This window comes from Onthophagus taurus, chromosome 3 (assembly GCF_036711975.1).
Source record: "Onthophagus taurus isolate NC chromosome 3, IU_Otau_3.0, whole genome shotgun sequence".
NCBI classification, from domain to species: Eukaryota; Metazoa; Arthropoda; class Insecta; order Coleoptera; family Scarabaeidae; genus Onthophagus; species Onthophagus taurus.
In genome coordinates this window covers 6,277,637-6,296,966 of record NC_091968.1, presented here as the reverse complement: position 1 = coordinate 6,296,966, position 19,330 = coordinate 6,277,637, and the positions used below count along the sequence as shown (strand labels likewise).

At 29.0% G+C, this 19,330-nt stretch overlaps 1 protein-coding gene across 3 annotated transcripts in view; it reads left to right on the top strand.

Moving 5' to 3' along the window:
- The window catches only part of LOC111419430 (neuropeptide CCHamide 1), a 32,238-nt gene that overhangs the window by 12,533 nt on the left and 375 nt on the right, over positions 1–19,330 (top strand). For 2 of the 3 annotated variants that reach the window (XM_071195076.1, XM_023052229.2), the window contains exons 2-5: positions 13,602–13,646; positions 18,831–18,866; positions 18,972–19,155; positions 19,204–19,297. In XM_071195076.1, coding sequence (XP_071051177.1) covers positions 13,602–13,646; positions 18,831–18,866; positions 18,972–19,155; positions 19,204–19,297 — 359 coding nt within the window. The remainder of the gene's footprint in view (positions 1–13,601; positions 13,647–18,830; positions 18,867–18,971; positions 19,156–19,203; positions 19,298–19,330) is intronic. The other variant, XM_023052230.2, reaches the window with a different exon arrangement.

Below are 19,330 nucleotides of genomic sequence, written 5' to 3'. Positions count from 1 at the left end.
TAAAAATTGCAACATCGAAAATTTTATCAAAACTTCAAATATTGTTTTCTCAAAAACTAAAAGATATTTTTCAAAATGTGTTGGTTCATTTGAAAGAGGACACTCTTATTTACACTTTGGGAAATTTTCATACTCATATTACAAGAACTCGATTTTATACGAATTTTTAAAACTTAATCGGCGAAAATAGCAAAATTCGAAAAAATTGTCGATTACTTCAAAAATTTATTTCTCAAGAAGTACAAGTGATTTTTTAAAACGTCTTGTTGCATAAAAAAGAGGATGCTATAATTAATAATCGGTGATATTTCCACAAGGATCCTTCCAGAAATGAATTTTATAGCGAATTTTGAAAGTTATCGATGAAAATTGCAACATCTAAAATTTTATCAAAACTTCAAATATTGTTTTCTCAAAAACTAAAAGATATTTTTCAAAATGTGTTGGTTCATTTGAAAGAGGACACTCTTATTTACACTTTGGGAAATTTGCATACTCATATTCCAAGAACTGGATTTTATACGAATTTTTAAAACTTAATCGGCGAAAATAGCAAAATTCGAAAAAATTGTCGATTACTTCAAAAATTTATTTCTCAAGAAGTACAAGTGATTTTTCAAAACGGCTTTTTGCATAAAAAAGAGGATGCTATAATTAATAATCGGTGATATTTCCACAAGGATCCTTCCAGAAATAAATTTTATAGCGAATTTTGAAAGTTATCGATGAAAATTGCAACATCGAAAATTTTATCAAAACTTCAAATATTGTTTTCTCAAAAACTAAGAACTATTTTTCAAAATGGGTTGGTTCATTGGAAAGAACACACTTTTATTAACACATTGGGAAATTATCATACTCATATTCTAAGAAATGGATTTTATACGAGTTTTTAAAACATAATCGGCGAAAATTGCAAAATTCGAAAAAATTGTCGATTACTTCAAAAATTTATTTCTCAAGAACTACAATTGATTTTTCAAAACGGTTTTTTGCATAAAAAAGAGGATACTTTAATTAATAATTGGTGATATTTCCACAAAGATCCGTAAGAAATGAATTTTATAGCGAATTTTGAAAGTTATCGATGAAAATTGCAACATCGAAAATTTTATCAAAACTTCAAATATTGTTTTCTCAAAAACTAAGAACTATTTTTCAAAATGGGTTGGTTCATTGGAAAGAACACACTTTTATTAACACATTGGGAAATTATCATTCTCATATTCCAAGAAATGGATTTTATACGAGTTTTTAAAACATAATCGGCGAAAATTACAAAATTCGAAAAAATTGTCGATTACTTCAAAAATTTATTTCTCAAGAACTACAATTGATTTTTCAAAACGGTTTTTTGCATAAAAAAGAGGATACTTTAATTAATAATTGGTGATATTTCCACAAACATCCGTCAAGAAATAAATTTTATAGCGAATTTTGAAAGTTATCGATGAAAATTGCAACATCGAAAATTTTTTCAAAACTTCAGATATTGTTTTCTCAAAAACTAAAAGTTATTTTTCAAAACGTGTTGGTTCATTGGAAAGACGCCACTTTTATTAACACCTCGGGAAATTTTCATACTCATATTCCAAGAAATGGATTTTATACGAATTATTAAAACTTAATCGGCGAAAATTGCAAAATTCGAAAAAATTGTCGATTACTTCAAAAATTTATTTCTCAAGAACTACAATTGATTTTTCAAAACGGGTTTTTGCATAAAAAAGAGGATACTTTAATTAATAATTGGTGATATTTCCACAAAGATCCGTCAAGAAATGAATTTTATAGCGAATTTTGAAAGTTATCGATGAAAATTGCAACATCGAAAATTTTTTCAAAACTTCAAATATTGTTTTCTCAAAAACTAAGAGCTATTTTTCAAAACGGCTTGGTTCATTGGAAAGAGGACACTTTTATTAAGACTTCGGGAAATTTTCATACTCATATTCCAAGAACTGGATATTATACGAGTTTTTAAAACTTAATCGGCGAAAATTGCAAAATTCGAAAAAATTGTCAATTATTTCAAAAATTTATTTCTCAAAAACTAAAAGTGATTTTTCAAAACGGCTTATTGCACTAAAAAGAGGATACTATAATTAATAATTGGTGATATTTTCACAAGGATCCTTCAAGAAATGAAGTTTATAGCAAATTTTGAAAGTTATCGATGAAAATTACATCATCGAAAATTTTATCAAAACTTTAAATATTGCTTTCTCAAAAGCTAAAAGCTATATTTCAAAACGGGTTGGTTCATTGGAAAGAAGACACTTTTATTAACACTTTGGGAAATTTTCATACTCATATTCCAAGAAATCGATTTTATACGAATTATTAAAATTTAATCGGCGGAACTTGCAAAATTCGAAAAAATTGCCGATTATTTCAAAAACTTATTTCTCAAAAACTAAAAGTGATTTTTCAAAACAGCTTGTTGCATTAAAAAGAGTATACTATAATTAATAATTGGTGATATTTTCACAAGGATCCTTCAAGAAATGAATTTTATAACGAATTTTGAAAGTTATCGATGAAAATTGTAACATCGAAAATGTTATCAAAACTTCAAATATTGTTTTCTCAAAAACTAAAAGTTATTTTTCAAAACGTGTTGGTTCATTGGAAAGAGGACACTTTTATTAATATTTCGAGAAATTTTCGTACTCATATTCCAAAAACTGGATTTTATACGAATTTTCAAACTTAATCGGTGAAAATTGCGAAATTCGAAAAAATTGTCGATTACTTCAAAAATTTATTTCTCCAGAACTACAAGTGATTTTTCAAAACGGCTTTTTACATAAAAAAGAGGATACTATAATTAATAATTGGTGATATTTCTACAAGGATCCTTCAAGAAATGAAGTTTATAGCACATTTTGAAAGTTATCGATGAAAATTGCAACATCGAAAATTTTATCAAAACTTCAAATATTGTTTTTTCAAAAACTAAGAACTATTTTTCAAAACGGGTTGGTTCATTGGAAAGAACACACTTTTATTAACACTTTGGGAAATTTTCATACACATATTCCAAGAACTGGATATTATACGAATTTTTAAAACTTAATCGGCGAAAATTGCTAAATTCGAAAAAATTGTCGATTACTTCAAAAATTTATTTCTCAAGAACTACAAGTGATTTTTCAAAACGGCTTTTTGAATAAAAAAGAAGATACTATAATTAATAATTGGTGATATTTTCACAAGCATCCTTCAAGAAATGAATTTTATAACGAATTTTGAAAGTTATCGATGAAAATTGTAACATCGAAAATTTTATCAAAACATCAAATATTGTTTCTCAAAAACTAAAAGTTATTTTTCGAAACGTGTTGGTTCATTGGAAAGAAGACACATTTATTAACACTTTGGTAAATTTTTATACTCATATTCCAAGAACTGGATTTTATACGAATTTTTAAAATTTAATCGGCGAAAATTGCAATATTCGAAAAAATTGTCGATTACTTCAAAAATTTATTTCTCAAGAACTACAATTGATTTTTCAAAACAGTTTTTTGCATAAAAAAGAGGATACTTTAATTAATAATTGGTGATATTTCCACAAAGATCCGTCAAGAATTGAATTTTATAGCGAATTTTGAAAGTTATCGATGAAAATTGCAACATCGAAAATTTTATCAAAACTTCAAATATTGTTTTCTCAAAAACTAAGAGCTATTTTTCAAACCGGCTTGGTTCATTGGAAAGAGGACACTTTTAATAACATTTTAGGAAATTTTCATACTCATATTCCAAGAAATCGATTTTATACGATTTATTAAAATTTAATCGGCGGAACTTCCAAAATTTGAAAAAATTGTCGATTATTTCAAAAATTTATTTCTCAAAAACTAAAAGCGATTTTTCAAAACGGCTTGTTGCATTAAAAAGATGATAATTTGATTAATAATTGGTGATATTTCCACAAGGATCCTTCAAGAAATGAATTGTATAGCGAATTTTGAAAGTTATAGATGAAAATTGTAACATCAGAAATTTTATCAAAACATCAAATATTGTTTCTCAAAAATTAAAAGTTATTTTTCGAAACGTGTTGGTTCGTTGGAAAGAAGACACGTTTATTAACACTTTGGTAAATTTTTATACTCATATTCCAAGAACTGGATTTTATACGAATTTTTAAAACTTAATCGGCGAAAATTGCACAATTCGAAAAAATTGTCGATTATTTCAAAAATTTATTTCTCCAGAACTAAAAGTGATTTTTAAAAACGGCTTTTTGCATTAGAAAGAGGATACTATAATTAATAATTGGTGATATTTCCACGAGGGTCTTTCAAGAAATGAATTTTATAGCGAATTTTGAAAGCTATCGATGAAAATTGCAACATCAAAAATTTTATCAAAACTTCAAATATTGTTTTGTCAAAAACTAAGAACTATTTTTCAAAACGGGTTGGTTTATTGGAAAGAAGACACTCTTATTAACAGTTTGGAAGATTTTCATACTCATATTCCAAGAACTGGATTTTATATGAATTTAGTCGATAATTTCAAAATTTTATTCCTCAAGAACTGAAAGTGATTTCCTGCTCTTTCACTTTCAAGACGATTGCGTCTCTTACAGTGTATCCAGCTAAAAGTACTGAACGATCTTTCAGTTGCTGCTGATGTGACTGATTCTGACAAAATACGAACAGCAATTTTGCTTAATGTAGTACTGCTACAGAGTCTTTTTCACCACGACAAAGGGCTCATCAATGCCAGGCTTGTATTTTCCCATACAAAAGCTCTAGTCCACAAACCTTCATTAGACTTATGCTTTGCCAAATCCGCCATAACGTCTAGTTTCATTTGCTTGGCTACAGTGTACAGGTGTGTCTGTAAGTGATGGCATAATTTTAATTACAAATAGTAAAGTCAAAACGATGACGATTCGTGTAAAAATAAAAGATATAGGCCATCAAAGTTTAGACATTTTCAATATGGTTTGTCTTAGAAGGATACAATTTGGCAAATAGTGCTTTTGAAAATATGCTAATACAGGATCAATGCTGGACAGGTGTTCACAAAGGTTATTTCTTTAAAAAATTTGTAATATGTCGTAAACCATTAAATTTTCCAACTGATTCGAAAAGATTATTTTTATTACTTTAAAATTATTTTTACTCTTATAAATTTTTGATTAAACGCATCGGTTTCGAGTTATTCACAAAAAGATTCAAGTTCGTTTAAAAGAAATCTGTTTAATTATATTACTCAATATAGCATAAAATCTGGATTTACTTCTACTCTCGACAAATGGTATGAATACAATTGCTATTCATGTCGGACATGCCAAGATGTACCTTTGGATATTCTGAAATGTCTAAACTGTTGTTACCAACAGTACTAGCAGTACTACGATCTGCCACAAAATCTAAAATGTTTTCTCCTAGTTGGGGTGTATGAACTGACCTCTATCTCTTATTTCCCATTATTTACATACTTCTGTCTTAAATTTCCTATCTTACGTAAATGTCTTTCGATATTTATCTATATCGAATGTTTATCTATGGGTTGTCTTTACTTACAATTTGTTTCAATAAGCATCTAAGATTAATGAAAACATTGCAAAATTGAGGTTGTATCTTTATGCAAATATCTCGAAAACGATGCGTCTAATCAAAAATTTCTAAGAGTGAAAATAATTTTAAAATGAAATAGGCTTTTTGAATGAAAATTTAAAGGTTTATGACATAATAAACAAGTTTCAAGGAAATAATTTTTGTGAACACCTGTATAGCATTGATCCCGCGATTCGATATTTTCAATAGTGATCTTAAACGATTTCTTATGATAACATTGCACTGTTTGCCAAATTTAGTCTTTCTAAGACGAACCATATTGAAAATATTTAAGAATATGTTGAAAATTTCTTAACTTTGAAGGCCTATATCTTAGCCATTTATGGGTTTAGATCAAACATTTTTATGCTACGATTTACAGAAACACCCTGTATGTATATAAATGCCATAGCGTCAATTTACTCTTCGTGAGAGAGATTGGATCTAACATTTTAGCAGTCAAGTGTAGCAAACTTCTTTCGATCTTTAATTTTTTTAATGAAGTTCGAACGTTCTTCATCATTACTCAAAAAATCAGCAAGTTTATTGATGAACACTCGATTTCTCTAAGAGCATTATCAATCTTATGAATTAAATGCAAATTTTCTTTAAGAACTGTAATCCAAGACACAATTGGATTCAAAATTTCATGTAAGATTATGATCTGCGGCCAAAAATGATCGTCGTCCATCAAAAGAGATTGTATTTTCTTAGTTAGAGTGATAGCTTTTTTCTTAGTTAGAGTGAGACTTTCAATGGTGAATAAATAGCCCCCACGAGTCTTGCAAGGTAATTTAAGGCTTATGTTGTAATTCTTGCTGCTATTTATTTCTATTATTTCTTATGCTATTTATAATACATTGTTTGATTGAGGGAGAACTTAAAATATCATTGCATAAAAGACACAGTGTGTGTGACAAAACATTCTAAAGGTACCAAGTGAGGATATATTTCTTTAAGTAGCCTAAATGCTTTTGCCATATTGGCCGCGTTATCACCAAATACTACAAAAAATTTGTGGGCTAGTCCATATTTTTGTAATATTTTCCCCATTTCGTCTATTTATGTCTATGTGCTTTGGTAAGCAAAAATTCGACAAAGAACGCCGGCTAAGGTAGAAACAAACAACTTCATTGTGCATATTGCTCCAGCCCTCACACTGTAAATGCTAATTTTGAGCTTCTTCCAACTGCACGCTAATCTTCGTCTTCATATCGTTGTATTTTCTGTCCAGAAAAGTGGTTGAAATTTGCTTTCTATTTGGTAATGGAAAGGTGGATCGCAGTTGTTTCAAAAATTCTTTCCACAAAGGGTGTTCAAAGTTTGACTTTGAGTGTTGGACGTGGTAATCGATGTTTCAACAATCACAGTATCGTCATCAGTACTATTATCATTGTCTGTAATTGCTAACTGATTTCCAGTACCTTTTGGAAGTTTTTTGACATTCCCAAAGTACTTTTTTCCGCAATATTTGCAGGATACTTGATTACCAAGCCATCATCAAACAGGTCTCAAATGACACTCTTCTTTCTTCCATTGTGTAAAAGTTCCACAACACATAAAAGACGAAAAAACGATTATTAAACACCACCGAATCAAACGAATGCATTACAAATTACAACTAATATTAGTTACTCCGCGTATGAGCGAACGAATTATACAGGATTGTAGATTTGGGGGAATAACCGAATTAAGTCGACACGAAGGGGCTTCCCCGAATGCTTATTCTGAATCTGACCGAGAAAATAAATACCAAATTTTCGACTAGGTATTTTAAGTTTGGGTAAATACCCTATTGTTACCTACCAAATATTTACCTTCCCGGAGGATAAATACATTTACCCATCACTAGGTATTACTTTTGGGTTGGGTTGATTTTGGCTTAGGTTACAAATACAATTTGTATAGTGGCTACAACTACATCTAGTTGTTGATTCCAGTATCCAAGTGATGATTCCAGTATCTAATTTTATCCTTTGCTGGATTATTCCAAGGCAATTGATAGAGTTAATCATGAAACACTCACAGCAGTATTAGGTTATATTGGTTTTGAACATAATGCAAAAAAGTTGTTAAATAATTTTCTAACAGATAGAGAACAGGCAGTATCGGTGGGGTTGATTACTCTGATTTTCTGGAAATGTCTCTGTGAAAGTCTTGTCCTGTCAGTTTTTAACTATGCTGATGTTCTGTACTCTACTTTTTTGCTCTATGTCTCAAAAGATAAAATTCAAAAAACGCAAAATTTCTGTATAAGCTTATTGTTTGGTCTTCACCGAAGTGATCATGTAAGTGATAAGTTTCCGGAATTAAAATGGTTAAACATTTTACTACCACCTTTACAACAAAATAAGTTTTTTGTGGGGATGTACACACTGTAAACATTAGATTTAAGGGGAGATTATCTCCACCTACTTTTCATACACATTTTTTCAAAAAACCATTTCCTTCTAGATTGCTAAGAAATGAATGAACTTAAACTTGAGTGGACAGTGTGTGCATCATCAATAACTTTTAAAAGACACATGCTAAATTATTTACATGGGCGGCAGTGATCTTCACGTTTGTAAAAATTTAATTTAACTATGTAAATTGTAAGTTAATTGTCTGAAGAGACGGTTTAGTACAGGTAATGCGTAGTAAGGTGGAAGAGCAATACGAGTTGAACCATGCCATAAGATTGTTCTCGTGAATGATTTTTTTTCTTTTTTATTATTGGTAACTACTTACTTTAATTTTCTGATAATTTATTTTTCTTCTATTATTTTCTTTTACAATCATTGTAAATTGTTTCTTTGTATGAGTTAATGTTTTGAGAACAATAAAACAATTTATTATTATTATTCAGTATCCTGTTGGTGGTTACAACATTCATGGTGATTCGTTTGAGTATCCAGAAGTTAAATATTAGAACCAAATCTACTTGTTAATTCCAGTATCCAGTGGATGATTCTAATATCAAGTAAAAAAATCCAGTTTCTGGTTTTTTATATGTAGCATCCGGAATGATTAATTTTAGTATACAAATGTTAGTTATTACTTTCGGATTGATGATTGTTGATCCTGTTGGTGGATACAATATTTATGGTGATTCGTTTCAGTATCCAGAAGTTACATACAGTTTCCATAGTAGTTAGAACTACATCTAGCTTATCAATATTTACCTCCAGGTTCATCTTTATAGCACCAAGTAAATAAATCAAAAAATCAATATTCTTCAACAGATGATGCATTAAAACCGTCATCAGGCACCACGTAACGGTTTTAATGAAAACCGAAACAAATTTGTAGCACCGATTTTAATTAATTTTAATAAATTATTTACTACATCTGGTTATTGATTCCAGTATCCAAGTGATGATTTCAGTATCTAATTGCTGATTTCAATATTGTGTTGGTGGATACAATATTCATAGTGATTCGTTTCAATATTCAGAAATTAAATACAGTTCTCACTCAGTTCAATCTACTTGTTAATTCCAGTATCTAGTGGATGATTCCAGTATGTAGTGGTTGATTCCAGTATCTAGGGGGTGATTCTAATATCAAGTGAAAGATTCCAGTTTATGCCTTTTTGTAAGTAGCATCCGTAATGATTAGTTTTAGTATGCGAATGTTAGTTATTCCTTTTGGGTTGGAATCCTTTCGGGTTGGGTTGATTTATGTTTAGGTTGCAAATACAGTTTCTATAGTGGTTACAACTAAATTTAGTTGTTAATTCCAGTATCTAATTGCTGATTTCAATATTCTCTTGGTGGATACAATATTCATAGTGATACGTTTCAATATCCAGAAATTAAATACAGTTTTTATAGTGATTAGAACCAAATCTACTTGTTAATTCCAATATCCAGTTAATGATTCCAGTATGTAGTGGTTGATTCCAGTATCTAGGGGGTTATTCTAATATCAAGTGAAAGATTCCAGTTTCTGGCTTTTTCTAAGTAGCATCCGTAATGATTAGTTTTAGTATGCAAATTTTAGTTATTCGTTTTGGGTTGGAATCCTTTTGGGTTGGGTTGATTTTGGCTTAGGTTGCAAATACACTTTCTATAGTGGTTACAACTAAATTTAGTTGTTAATTCCAGTATCTAATTGCTGATTTCAGTATTCTGTTGGTGGATACAATATTTATGGTGATTCGTTTCAATATTCAGAAATTACATACAGTTTCCATAGTGATTAGAACCAAATCTACTTGTTAATTCCAGTATCTAGTGAATGATTCCAGTATGTAGTAGTTGATTCCAGTATCTAGGGGGTAATTCTAATATGAAGTGAAAGATTCTAGTTTCTGGCTTTTTGTAAGTAGCATCCGTAATGATTAGTTTTAGTACGCAAACGTTAGTTATTCCTTTTCAGTTGGAATCCTTTCGGGTTGGGTTGATTTTGGTTTAGGTTGCAAATACAGTTTCTATAGAGGTTACAACTAAATTTAGTTGTTAATTCCAGTATCTAATTACTGATTTCAATATTCTGTTGGTGGATACAATATTTATAGTAATTCGTTTCAATATCCAGAAATTAAATACAGTTTCCATAGTGATTAGAACCAAATCTACTTGTTAATTCCAGTATGTAGTGGTTGATTCCAGTATCTAGGGGTCATTCTAATATCAAGTGAAGGATTCCAGTTTCTGGCTTTTTGTAAGTAGCATTCGTATGATTAGTTTTAGTATGCAAATTAATGTTAGTTATTCGTTTTGGGTTGGAATCCTTTCGGGTTGGGTTGATTGTGGTTTAGGTTGCAAATACAGTTTCTGTAGTGGTTACAACTAAATTTAGTTGTTAATTCCAGTATCTAATTGCTGTATTCAAGATTCTGTTGGTGGATACAATATTTATAGTGATTCGCTTCAATATCCAGAAATTACATACAGTTTCCATAGTGATTTGAACCAAATCTACTTGTTAATTCCAGTATCTAGTGGATGATTCCAGTATGTAGTGGTTGATTCCAGTATCTAGGGCGTCATTCTAATATCAAGTGAAGGAATTCAGTTTCTGGCTTTTTCTAAGTAGCATCCGTAATGATTAGTTTTAGTATGCAAATGTTAGTTTATTCCTTTTGGGTTGGAATCCTTTCGGGTTGGGTTGATTTTGGTTTAGGTTGGAAATACAGTTTCTATAGTGGTTACAATTAAATCTAGTTGTTGATACAAGTATCTAATTGCTGATTTCAATATTCTGTTGGTGGATACAATATTCATAGTGATTCGTTTCAATATCCAGAAATTAAATACAGTTTCTATAGTGATTAGAACCAAATCTACTTGTTAATTCCAGTATCTAGTGGTTGATTCCAGTATCTAGGAGGTCATTCTCATATCAAGTGAAAGATCCAGTTTCTGGCTTTTTGTATGTAACATCCGTAATGGTTAGTTTTAGTATGCGAATGTTAGTTATTACTTGTGGGTTGGGATCCTTTCGGGTTGGGTTGATTTTGGCTTAGGTTGCAAATACAGTTTCTATAGTGGTTACAACTAAATTTGGTTGTTAATTCCAGTATTTAATTGCTGATTTCAGTATTCTGTTGGTGGATACAATATTTATAGTGATTCGTTTCAATGTCCAGAAATTAAATACAGTTTTTATAGTGATTAGAACCAAATCTACTTGTTAATTCCAGTATCTATGGCGTCATTCTAATATCAAGTGAAGGAATTCAGTTTCTGGCTTTTTGTATGTAGCATCCATAATGATTAGTTTTGGTACGCAAACGTTAGTTATTCTTTTTGGGCTGGAATCCTTTCGGATTGGGTTGATTTTGGTTTAGGTTGTAAATACAGTTTCTATAGTGGTTACAACTAAATTTGGTTGTTAATTCTAGTATCTAATTGCTGATTTCAATATTCTGTTGGTGGATACAATATTTATAGTGATTCGTTTCAATATTCAGAAATTACATACAGTTTCCATAGTGATTAGAACCGAATCTACTTGTTAATTCCAGTATCTAGTGGATGATTCCAGTATGTTGTGGTTGATTCCAGTATCTAGGGGGTGATTCTAATATCAAGTGAAAGATTCCAGGTTCTGGCTTTTTGTAAGTAGCATTCGTAATGATTAGTTTTAGCATGCAAATGTTAGTTATGCTTTTTGGGTTGGAATCCTTTTGGGTTGGGTTGATTTTGGCTTAAGTTGCAAGTACAGTTTCTATAGTGGTTACAACTAAATTTGGTTGTTAATTCCAGTATCTAATTGCTGATTTCAGTATTCTGTTGGTGGATACAATATTTATAGTGATTCGTTTCAGTATCCAGAAATTAAATACAGTTTTTATAGAGATTAGAACCAAATCTACTTGTTAATTCGAATATCCAGTGAATGATTCCAGTATGTAGTGGTTGATTCCAGTATCTAGGGGGTCATTCTAATATCAAGTGAAAGATTCCAGTTTCTGGTTTTTGTATGTAGCATCCGTAATGGTTAGTTTTAGTATGCAAATGTTAGTTATTACTTTTGGGTTAGGATCGTTTCGGGTTGGGTTGATTTTGGCTTAGGTTGCAAATACAATTTCCATAGCGGTTACAACTACATCTAATTGTTGATTCCAGTATCTAATTGATGATTTCAGTATCCTATTGGTATATACAATATTCGTGGTGATTCGTTTCAGCATCTAGAAGTTAATCCTTAACCGACCATGTGACATTTTCTTTACACAGATTTTTCTCTGATATTTGGATTATTTTTGAAGCTTTGGTGAAGAATATATGAGTTGATGATAGAGACATTGAGAATTCGGAAGAATTTTTATACCATATTTGCAAGGCTTCTTAGGCATGTAAACTTTAAAGTGTGTTCTTCCTCTAAAACTCACAAGCATTTCAACAACAGTAACTGAATCACCTAATCCATAAACATTTTGTGAGTTTTCGATAAATTTCTTGAAAATTGTAGATATTGCTGTGGGATCTTCTTTTCTACGATGCACCTCGTTTCAGGATTGTCAAATCGCAAAGTCTTTGACTCATTACGCCTCTAAATATGTCACGAACTGTTCCGTCAGTAACAAAAAGTATATCTAAAGTACATTTTCATGATTTCAATTAAAGACACCAGTATAAATTAGCTTTTAACTCTATTATACCTACATCTCTAAGGTGACTGATACTATTTTTATCTTTATATTCTGAGCGCATTTGTGAAAGTTTATTGTTTGTCTATTCAATGATTTCATTTAAAATATCTGCTGAAAAGAATATCTTCTCTCATACAGAAGTTGCATTCGCACTGTTATCAAGTTTATGAGTTTTTCCTTTCAGTTGTGGCACCAGTACACCAACCAAAACCGCTTTTCTTATAAAAGTACTTTCAAAAAGTACTTTTATAAGTTTCTTTCTATCATTATCGCAGTTATTTTCAGAAAACCTCCTCTGATGTACCGCCAATATCACTATACCATTTTAGACATCTAACAAACTACGCAGAACTGTGTTTATCTAGTAGTTTACATGCAAGTGACGATATAGTGATGTGAATTGGCTTAGTGGTGGTGCACCAATAGAAGAAAAATCTTTCTTGACTGTTTTGAGGTCGCGTGACTGCTTTGTGAGCGGTATTTTCCAAAAAATAATATAATATCTAATAGTTGGTTAAGGGTTAAATAGAGTTTCCATAGTGATTAGAACTAGGTCTACTTGTTAATTCCAGTATCCAGTGTGTATTTCAGTATGTAGTGGTTGAATCCAGTAACTAGTGCATGATTATACTTATCTACTGAACGATTCCAGTTTCTGGCTTTATCCATTTGTTGAATATATTAAGGTAATAAAGGACATGCAAACAAAAACAACTTTATTGGAGAAACCGGTTGATAGATCTCGATTTTCAACAATATTTTCATAGTTAAACAATATCATAGTATGCTAAGATTTCCTACTCTTGCTATATTCCCAAAAATGTTATCTTCCTAAAGGCATCATATTGAAAATTTTCGAACCAATTTTAATAAATTATTTATTAAAAAGCTTTTTGTTATTAGTAAAGTTTTAGTTGGATATTTATTTTTTTTAGGTGGAAGTTTAAGAGGACAAACCGTCATAAACAAGAAAAAAATTAGTAAGTAAATGAAATAAAATAAAATAAAACGTACATCAACACGCACGAATTATTTATAGCACACAAACAATTTTCCGCAAAAATAAAGAAATTTATTTCAAACCCATTTCATATATGAACTCTATACGTAAAATTATTACTCGTTTATGAATTTTTGATGACGTTGATCAAAGTAGATGCGGTTTTGATATCTGGAGGCGGTACGAATGCATAAGTAATGAAACACACTCAACTGACACCCGTTTTGTAAATTATCAAAATAAAAACAAACCGTTCTTAAAATTGTGTTTGTACAAGTTTATTTTAAATCAACAAAAACCGACGATACATTTAATAAATATAATTCATTAAAAATAAATTTTAACCGTTTTAAACGTAGATAATAAAAATATTCACGTCATTTCCGGATTTGAGACCAAAAAAAAAAAGGGAGCAAAAATCCGTTCAATTCACATTTCGTCCGAAAATCCTGCGTTAAAAATGCTCAAAAAGCGCTTTTAAAAACTATGAATGAGCTTTATTCTATTCTTTAAATTAAACGATCAAAAAATTTTAAAAATGAAATACTCAAAGGCTTCAAAAACAATTTTAGTTCACTTCACGTTTAATAATAATTAATTACAATTTTAATGCACACAAATTCGGAAAGTTATCGACACTGTTGCGTTCAGTCTTCATACCGGGAATTTCATATAACTCGCAATATAAATGCAGTAACCATAGTTACGAAACTAGTACTGTCCCACATAAAATGTAGCATAGCTTGATAGTATAGGCATTGGGTGAATGTTTCTAGTTCTAGGTCTAGTGCTAGTTCTATTTTTCGGTCGATAAAAATATACCATAATCTAACGCTGAATAACAATTAAAACTGGAACTAATACGAGACCTAGATCTAGAAATATTCGAATTTAGCCGCACTTCTCTCTAGATGGGTAAAGCAGAATGATTCTAGATTTAGGTCTTGTGTTAGTGCTGGTGATAGTGCTAGTGCAAAACTAGAACTAATACTAGACCTAGAACTAGAAACGTTTGTGTCATTATTAAGAATTGGATCTTTATTCAATTTCATATTCAAGCAATTTTTTGATATCTTAATGAGTTTAGGAACAAAATATTCTTAAAAATAATATTGAAAAATTCCAAATTAAAAAAATCCGTTTTGTTGGGGTTGAGTTCAAAAATTAATATCGTCTTTATATTTAGAATCGAAGAAACGAAACTTAGTGGTTTTATTTAGAATTGAATGGCGATTTTAATGCTTCAAACCATTTTTGGATATCTCAATTAGTTTAAGAGAAAAAATTCTCAAAGATAACATTAAAAATTCATCTGTTAAAAAATCCGTATTTTAAGGTTATATTCAAAAATTAATATCTACTTTATGTCTAGAATCGAAATTTTGCAAAATTATTAAGAATTGAATAACGATTTTAATGAATCAAGCCATTTTTTGATATCTCAATTAGTTTAGGAGGAAAATATTCTTAAAGATAACATTGAAAAATTATAATTTAAAAAAATCCGTTTTGTTGGGGTTGAATTAAAAAATTAATATCTGCCTTATATTTAGAATTGAAGAAACAAAACTTTATGGTATTACTTAGAATTGAATGACGATTCTAATGCTTTAAATCATTTTTTGATATCTCAATTAGTTTAAGAGAAAAAAGTTCTAAAAGATAACATTAAAAAATTTATCTTTTAAAAAGTACGTTTTTTAAGGTTATGTTCAAAAATTAATATCTCCTTTATGCCAAGAATCGAAGAATCTAAATTTTGTGTAATTATTAAGAATTGAATAACGATTTTATTGCTTTAAGCCATTTTTTGATATCTCAATTAGTTTAGGAGGGAAATATTCTTAAAGATAACATTGAAAAATTATAATTTAAAAAAATCCGTTTTGTTGGGGTTGAATTAAAAAATTAATATCTGCCTTATATTTAGAATTGAAGAAACAAAACTTTGTGGTATTACTTAGAATTGAATGACGATTCTAAAGCTTTAAATCATTTTTTGATATCTCAATTAGTTTAAGAGAAAAAAGTTCTAAAAGATAACATTAAAAAATTTATCTTTTAAAAAGTACGTTTTTTAAGGTTATGTTCAAAAATTAATATATACTTTATGCCAAGAATCGAAGAATCTAAATTTTGTGTAATTATTAAGAATTGAATAACGATTTTATTGCTTTAAGCCATTTTTTGATATCTCAATTAGTTTAGGAGAAAAATATTTTTAAAGATAACATTCAAACATTACAATTTAAAAAAATCCGTTTTGTTGGGGTTGAGTTCAAAAATTAATATCTGCTTTATATTAGGAATCGAAGAAACGAAACTTTGTGGTTTCATTTAGAATTGAATGACGATTTTAATGCTTCAAATCATTTTGCGATATCTCAATTAGTTTAAGAGAAAAGAAATCTCAAAGGTAACATTACAAAATTCATCTTTTAAAGAATCCGTTTTTTAAGGTTACATTCAAAAATTAATATCTGCTTTATGCCTAGAATCGTAGAATCGAAATTTTGTGTCATTATTAAAAATTGAATAACGATTTTAATGACTCAAGCCATTTTTTGATATCTCAATTAGTTTAGGAGGAAAACATTTTTAAATATTACATTGAAAAATTACAATTTACAAAAATCCGTTTTGTAGGGCTTGAGTTCAAAAATTAATATCTCCTTTATATTTATAAGCGAAGAAACGAAACTTTGAGGTTTTATTTAGAATTGAATGACGATTTTAATGCTTAAAACAATTTTTTGATATCTCAATTAGTTTAAGAGAAAAAAATTCTCAAAGATAAGATTAAAAAAATTGATCTACTAATAAAAACCGTTTTTTAAGATTATGTTCAAAAATTAATATCTACTTTATGCCTAGAATCGAAATTTTGTGTCATTATTAAGAATTGAATAACGATTTTAATGCTTCAAGCAATATTTTGATATCACAAATAGTTGAGGAGGAAAATATTATTAAAGATAACATTGAAAAATTACAATTTAAAAAAATCCGTTTTATTGGGGTTGAGTTCAAAAATTAATATCTCCTTTATATTTAGAATCGAAGAAATAAAACTTTGTGATTTTATTTAGAATTGAATGACGATTTTAATGCTTTAAGCCATTTTTTGATATCTCAATTAGTTTAGGAGGAAAATATTCATAAAGATAATATTGAAAAATTACAATTTGAAAAAATCCGTTTTGTTGTGGTTGACTTCAGAAATTAATATCTCCTTTATATTTAGAATCGAAGAAACAAAACATTGTGATTTTATTTAGAATTGAATGACGATTTTAATGCTTAAAACAATTTTTTGATATCTCAATTAGTTTAAGAGAAAAAAATTCTCAAAGATAAGATTAAAAAAATTGATCTACTAATAAAAACCGTTTTTTAAGATTATGTTCAAAAATTAATATCTACTTTATGCCTAGAATCGAAATTTTGTGTCATTATTAAGAATTGAATAACGATTTTAATGCTTCAAGCAATATTTTGATATCACAAATAGTTGAGGAGGAAAATATTATTAAAGATAACATTGAAAAATTACAATTTAAAAAAATCCGTTTTATTGGGGTTGAGTTCAAAAATTAATATCTCCTTTATATTTAGAATCGAAGAAATAAAACTTTGTGATTTTATTTAGAATTGAATGACGATTTTAATGCTTTAAGCCATTTTTTGATATCTCAATTAGTTTAGGAGGAAAATATTCATAAAGATAATATTGAAAAATTACAATTTGAAAAAATCCGTTTTGTTGTGGTTGACTTCAGAAATTAATATCTCCTTTATATTTAGAATCGAAGAAACAAAACATTGTGATTTTATTTAGAATTGAATGACGATTTTAATGCTTTAAACCATTTTTTGATATCTCTACTAGTTTAAGAGAAAAAAATTCTCAAAGATAACATTAAAAAATTCATCTTTTAAAAAATCCGTTTTTTAAGGATATATTCAAAAATTAATATCTCTTTTATATCTAGAATCGAAGAATCGAAATTTTACAAAATTATTAAGAATTGAATAACGATTTTAATGAATCAAGCCATTTTTTGATATCTCAATTGGTTTAGGAGGAAAATATTCTTAAAGATAACATTGAAAGATTACAATTTAAAAAAATCCGTTTTGTTGGGGTTGAGTTCAAAAATTAATATCTGCTTTATATTTAGAATCGAAGAAACGAAACTTTGTGGTTTTATTTAGAATTGAATGACGATTTTAATGCTTTAAGCCATTTTTTGATATCTCAATTAATTTAGGAGGAAAATATTCTTAAAGATAACATTGAAAAATTACAGTTTAAAAAAATCTGTTTTGTTGGGGTTCAGTTCAAAAATTAATATCTCCTTTATATTTAGAATCGAAAAAACGAAACTTAGTGGTTTCATTTAGAATTGAATGACGATTTTAATGCTTCAAACCATTTTTGGATATCTCAAAAATTGTGAAATATAAAATTACAATTACACGTCTTTTGAGACGGTTGCATTTTGAGTGGGACAAAGTAAGTAGGTTTCTATGGAAATATATTTTAGTATATTGCATCTTATGTGAAATTCACTGTATTTATATCAAAGACGTGAAAATTTAAAAGGACTGCTACATCCTAGTAACAGGTGTACAGGTCGAAGGTCCATTCGTGACGTCAACGCTGAATAACAATTAAAACGTTATATCCGAAGTCTATTCTAACGAGATTCGTTATATCGAGGTTTTACTATAGTAAGTATGGAAGTCGTTTTAAATAATGGATGGAAAAGTGGATTTGCCACATTATTCTCGAAGATGCTAAAAGATAAAGAACTAAAAACCGGGTGTAATGTTACTCGGTGTTACCTCAAAGGATTTGGTTCGGTTCTAGGTATAACAACGGTTGAATGGGGCGAAAACTTTTATGGAATGAATATTTTAAGAGTTTTACTCGTAAGAAGAAGCTACGCCGATATTTCTAAAATTTATAAGGTCTTTATTATTAAAAGCGAATCGAATGAATTCTTTCAAATCCACTTCACATATTAATTATTGATTTTTTTCACTCAATTTCTGTTAGAACTCATTTCCGGTGTAACATCATTTGCGTAATGCAAAAATAAACAATCAAAAAATACAATTTCAAGAATTTGTAACTTGTAATCAATAATATTTGTTTTAGGTGCTTGCTTAAATTATGGACATTCATGTTTGGGAGGTAAATGTTCAATTAAATTAATTCGTTATCTAACTTATTTCTTTTCATATACATTTCTATTCGTAGATTTTTATTCTTGTTGCGTAATCTAATATTCTTTTGTAGCCCATGGAAAAAGAGATCAACTAAGGAGTACACCTGCACGTGATGACTCCACGATTATGGAGATACCGATCGATATCAGATGGTTTTTAACTAAATTATATGGAGGAAATAATGTTATGGATGTGCCGGGATTAAGATATCAGCAACGCCAAAGAGAAAACGATTTCAACGAATATATTCAAAGGTTGATAAAGAAATTAAATCCTAATCGAAAATAATTTTGTTCTTTTAGTTTTCCCGAAGACAATGAAATTAAAGAACCTGAAGATACCTATATTGAAGATGAATACAAGGTTTTAAAAGATATCCAATTTTTAAACTTTTTGGTAAAAAAATTAACACAAAAAAATATGTAATAT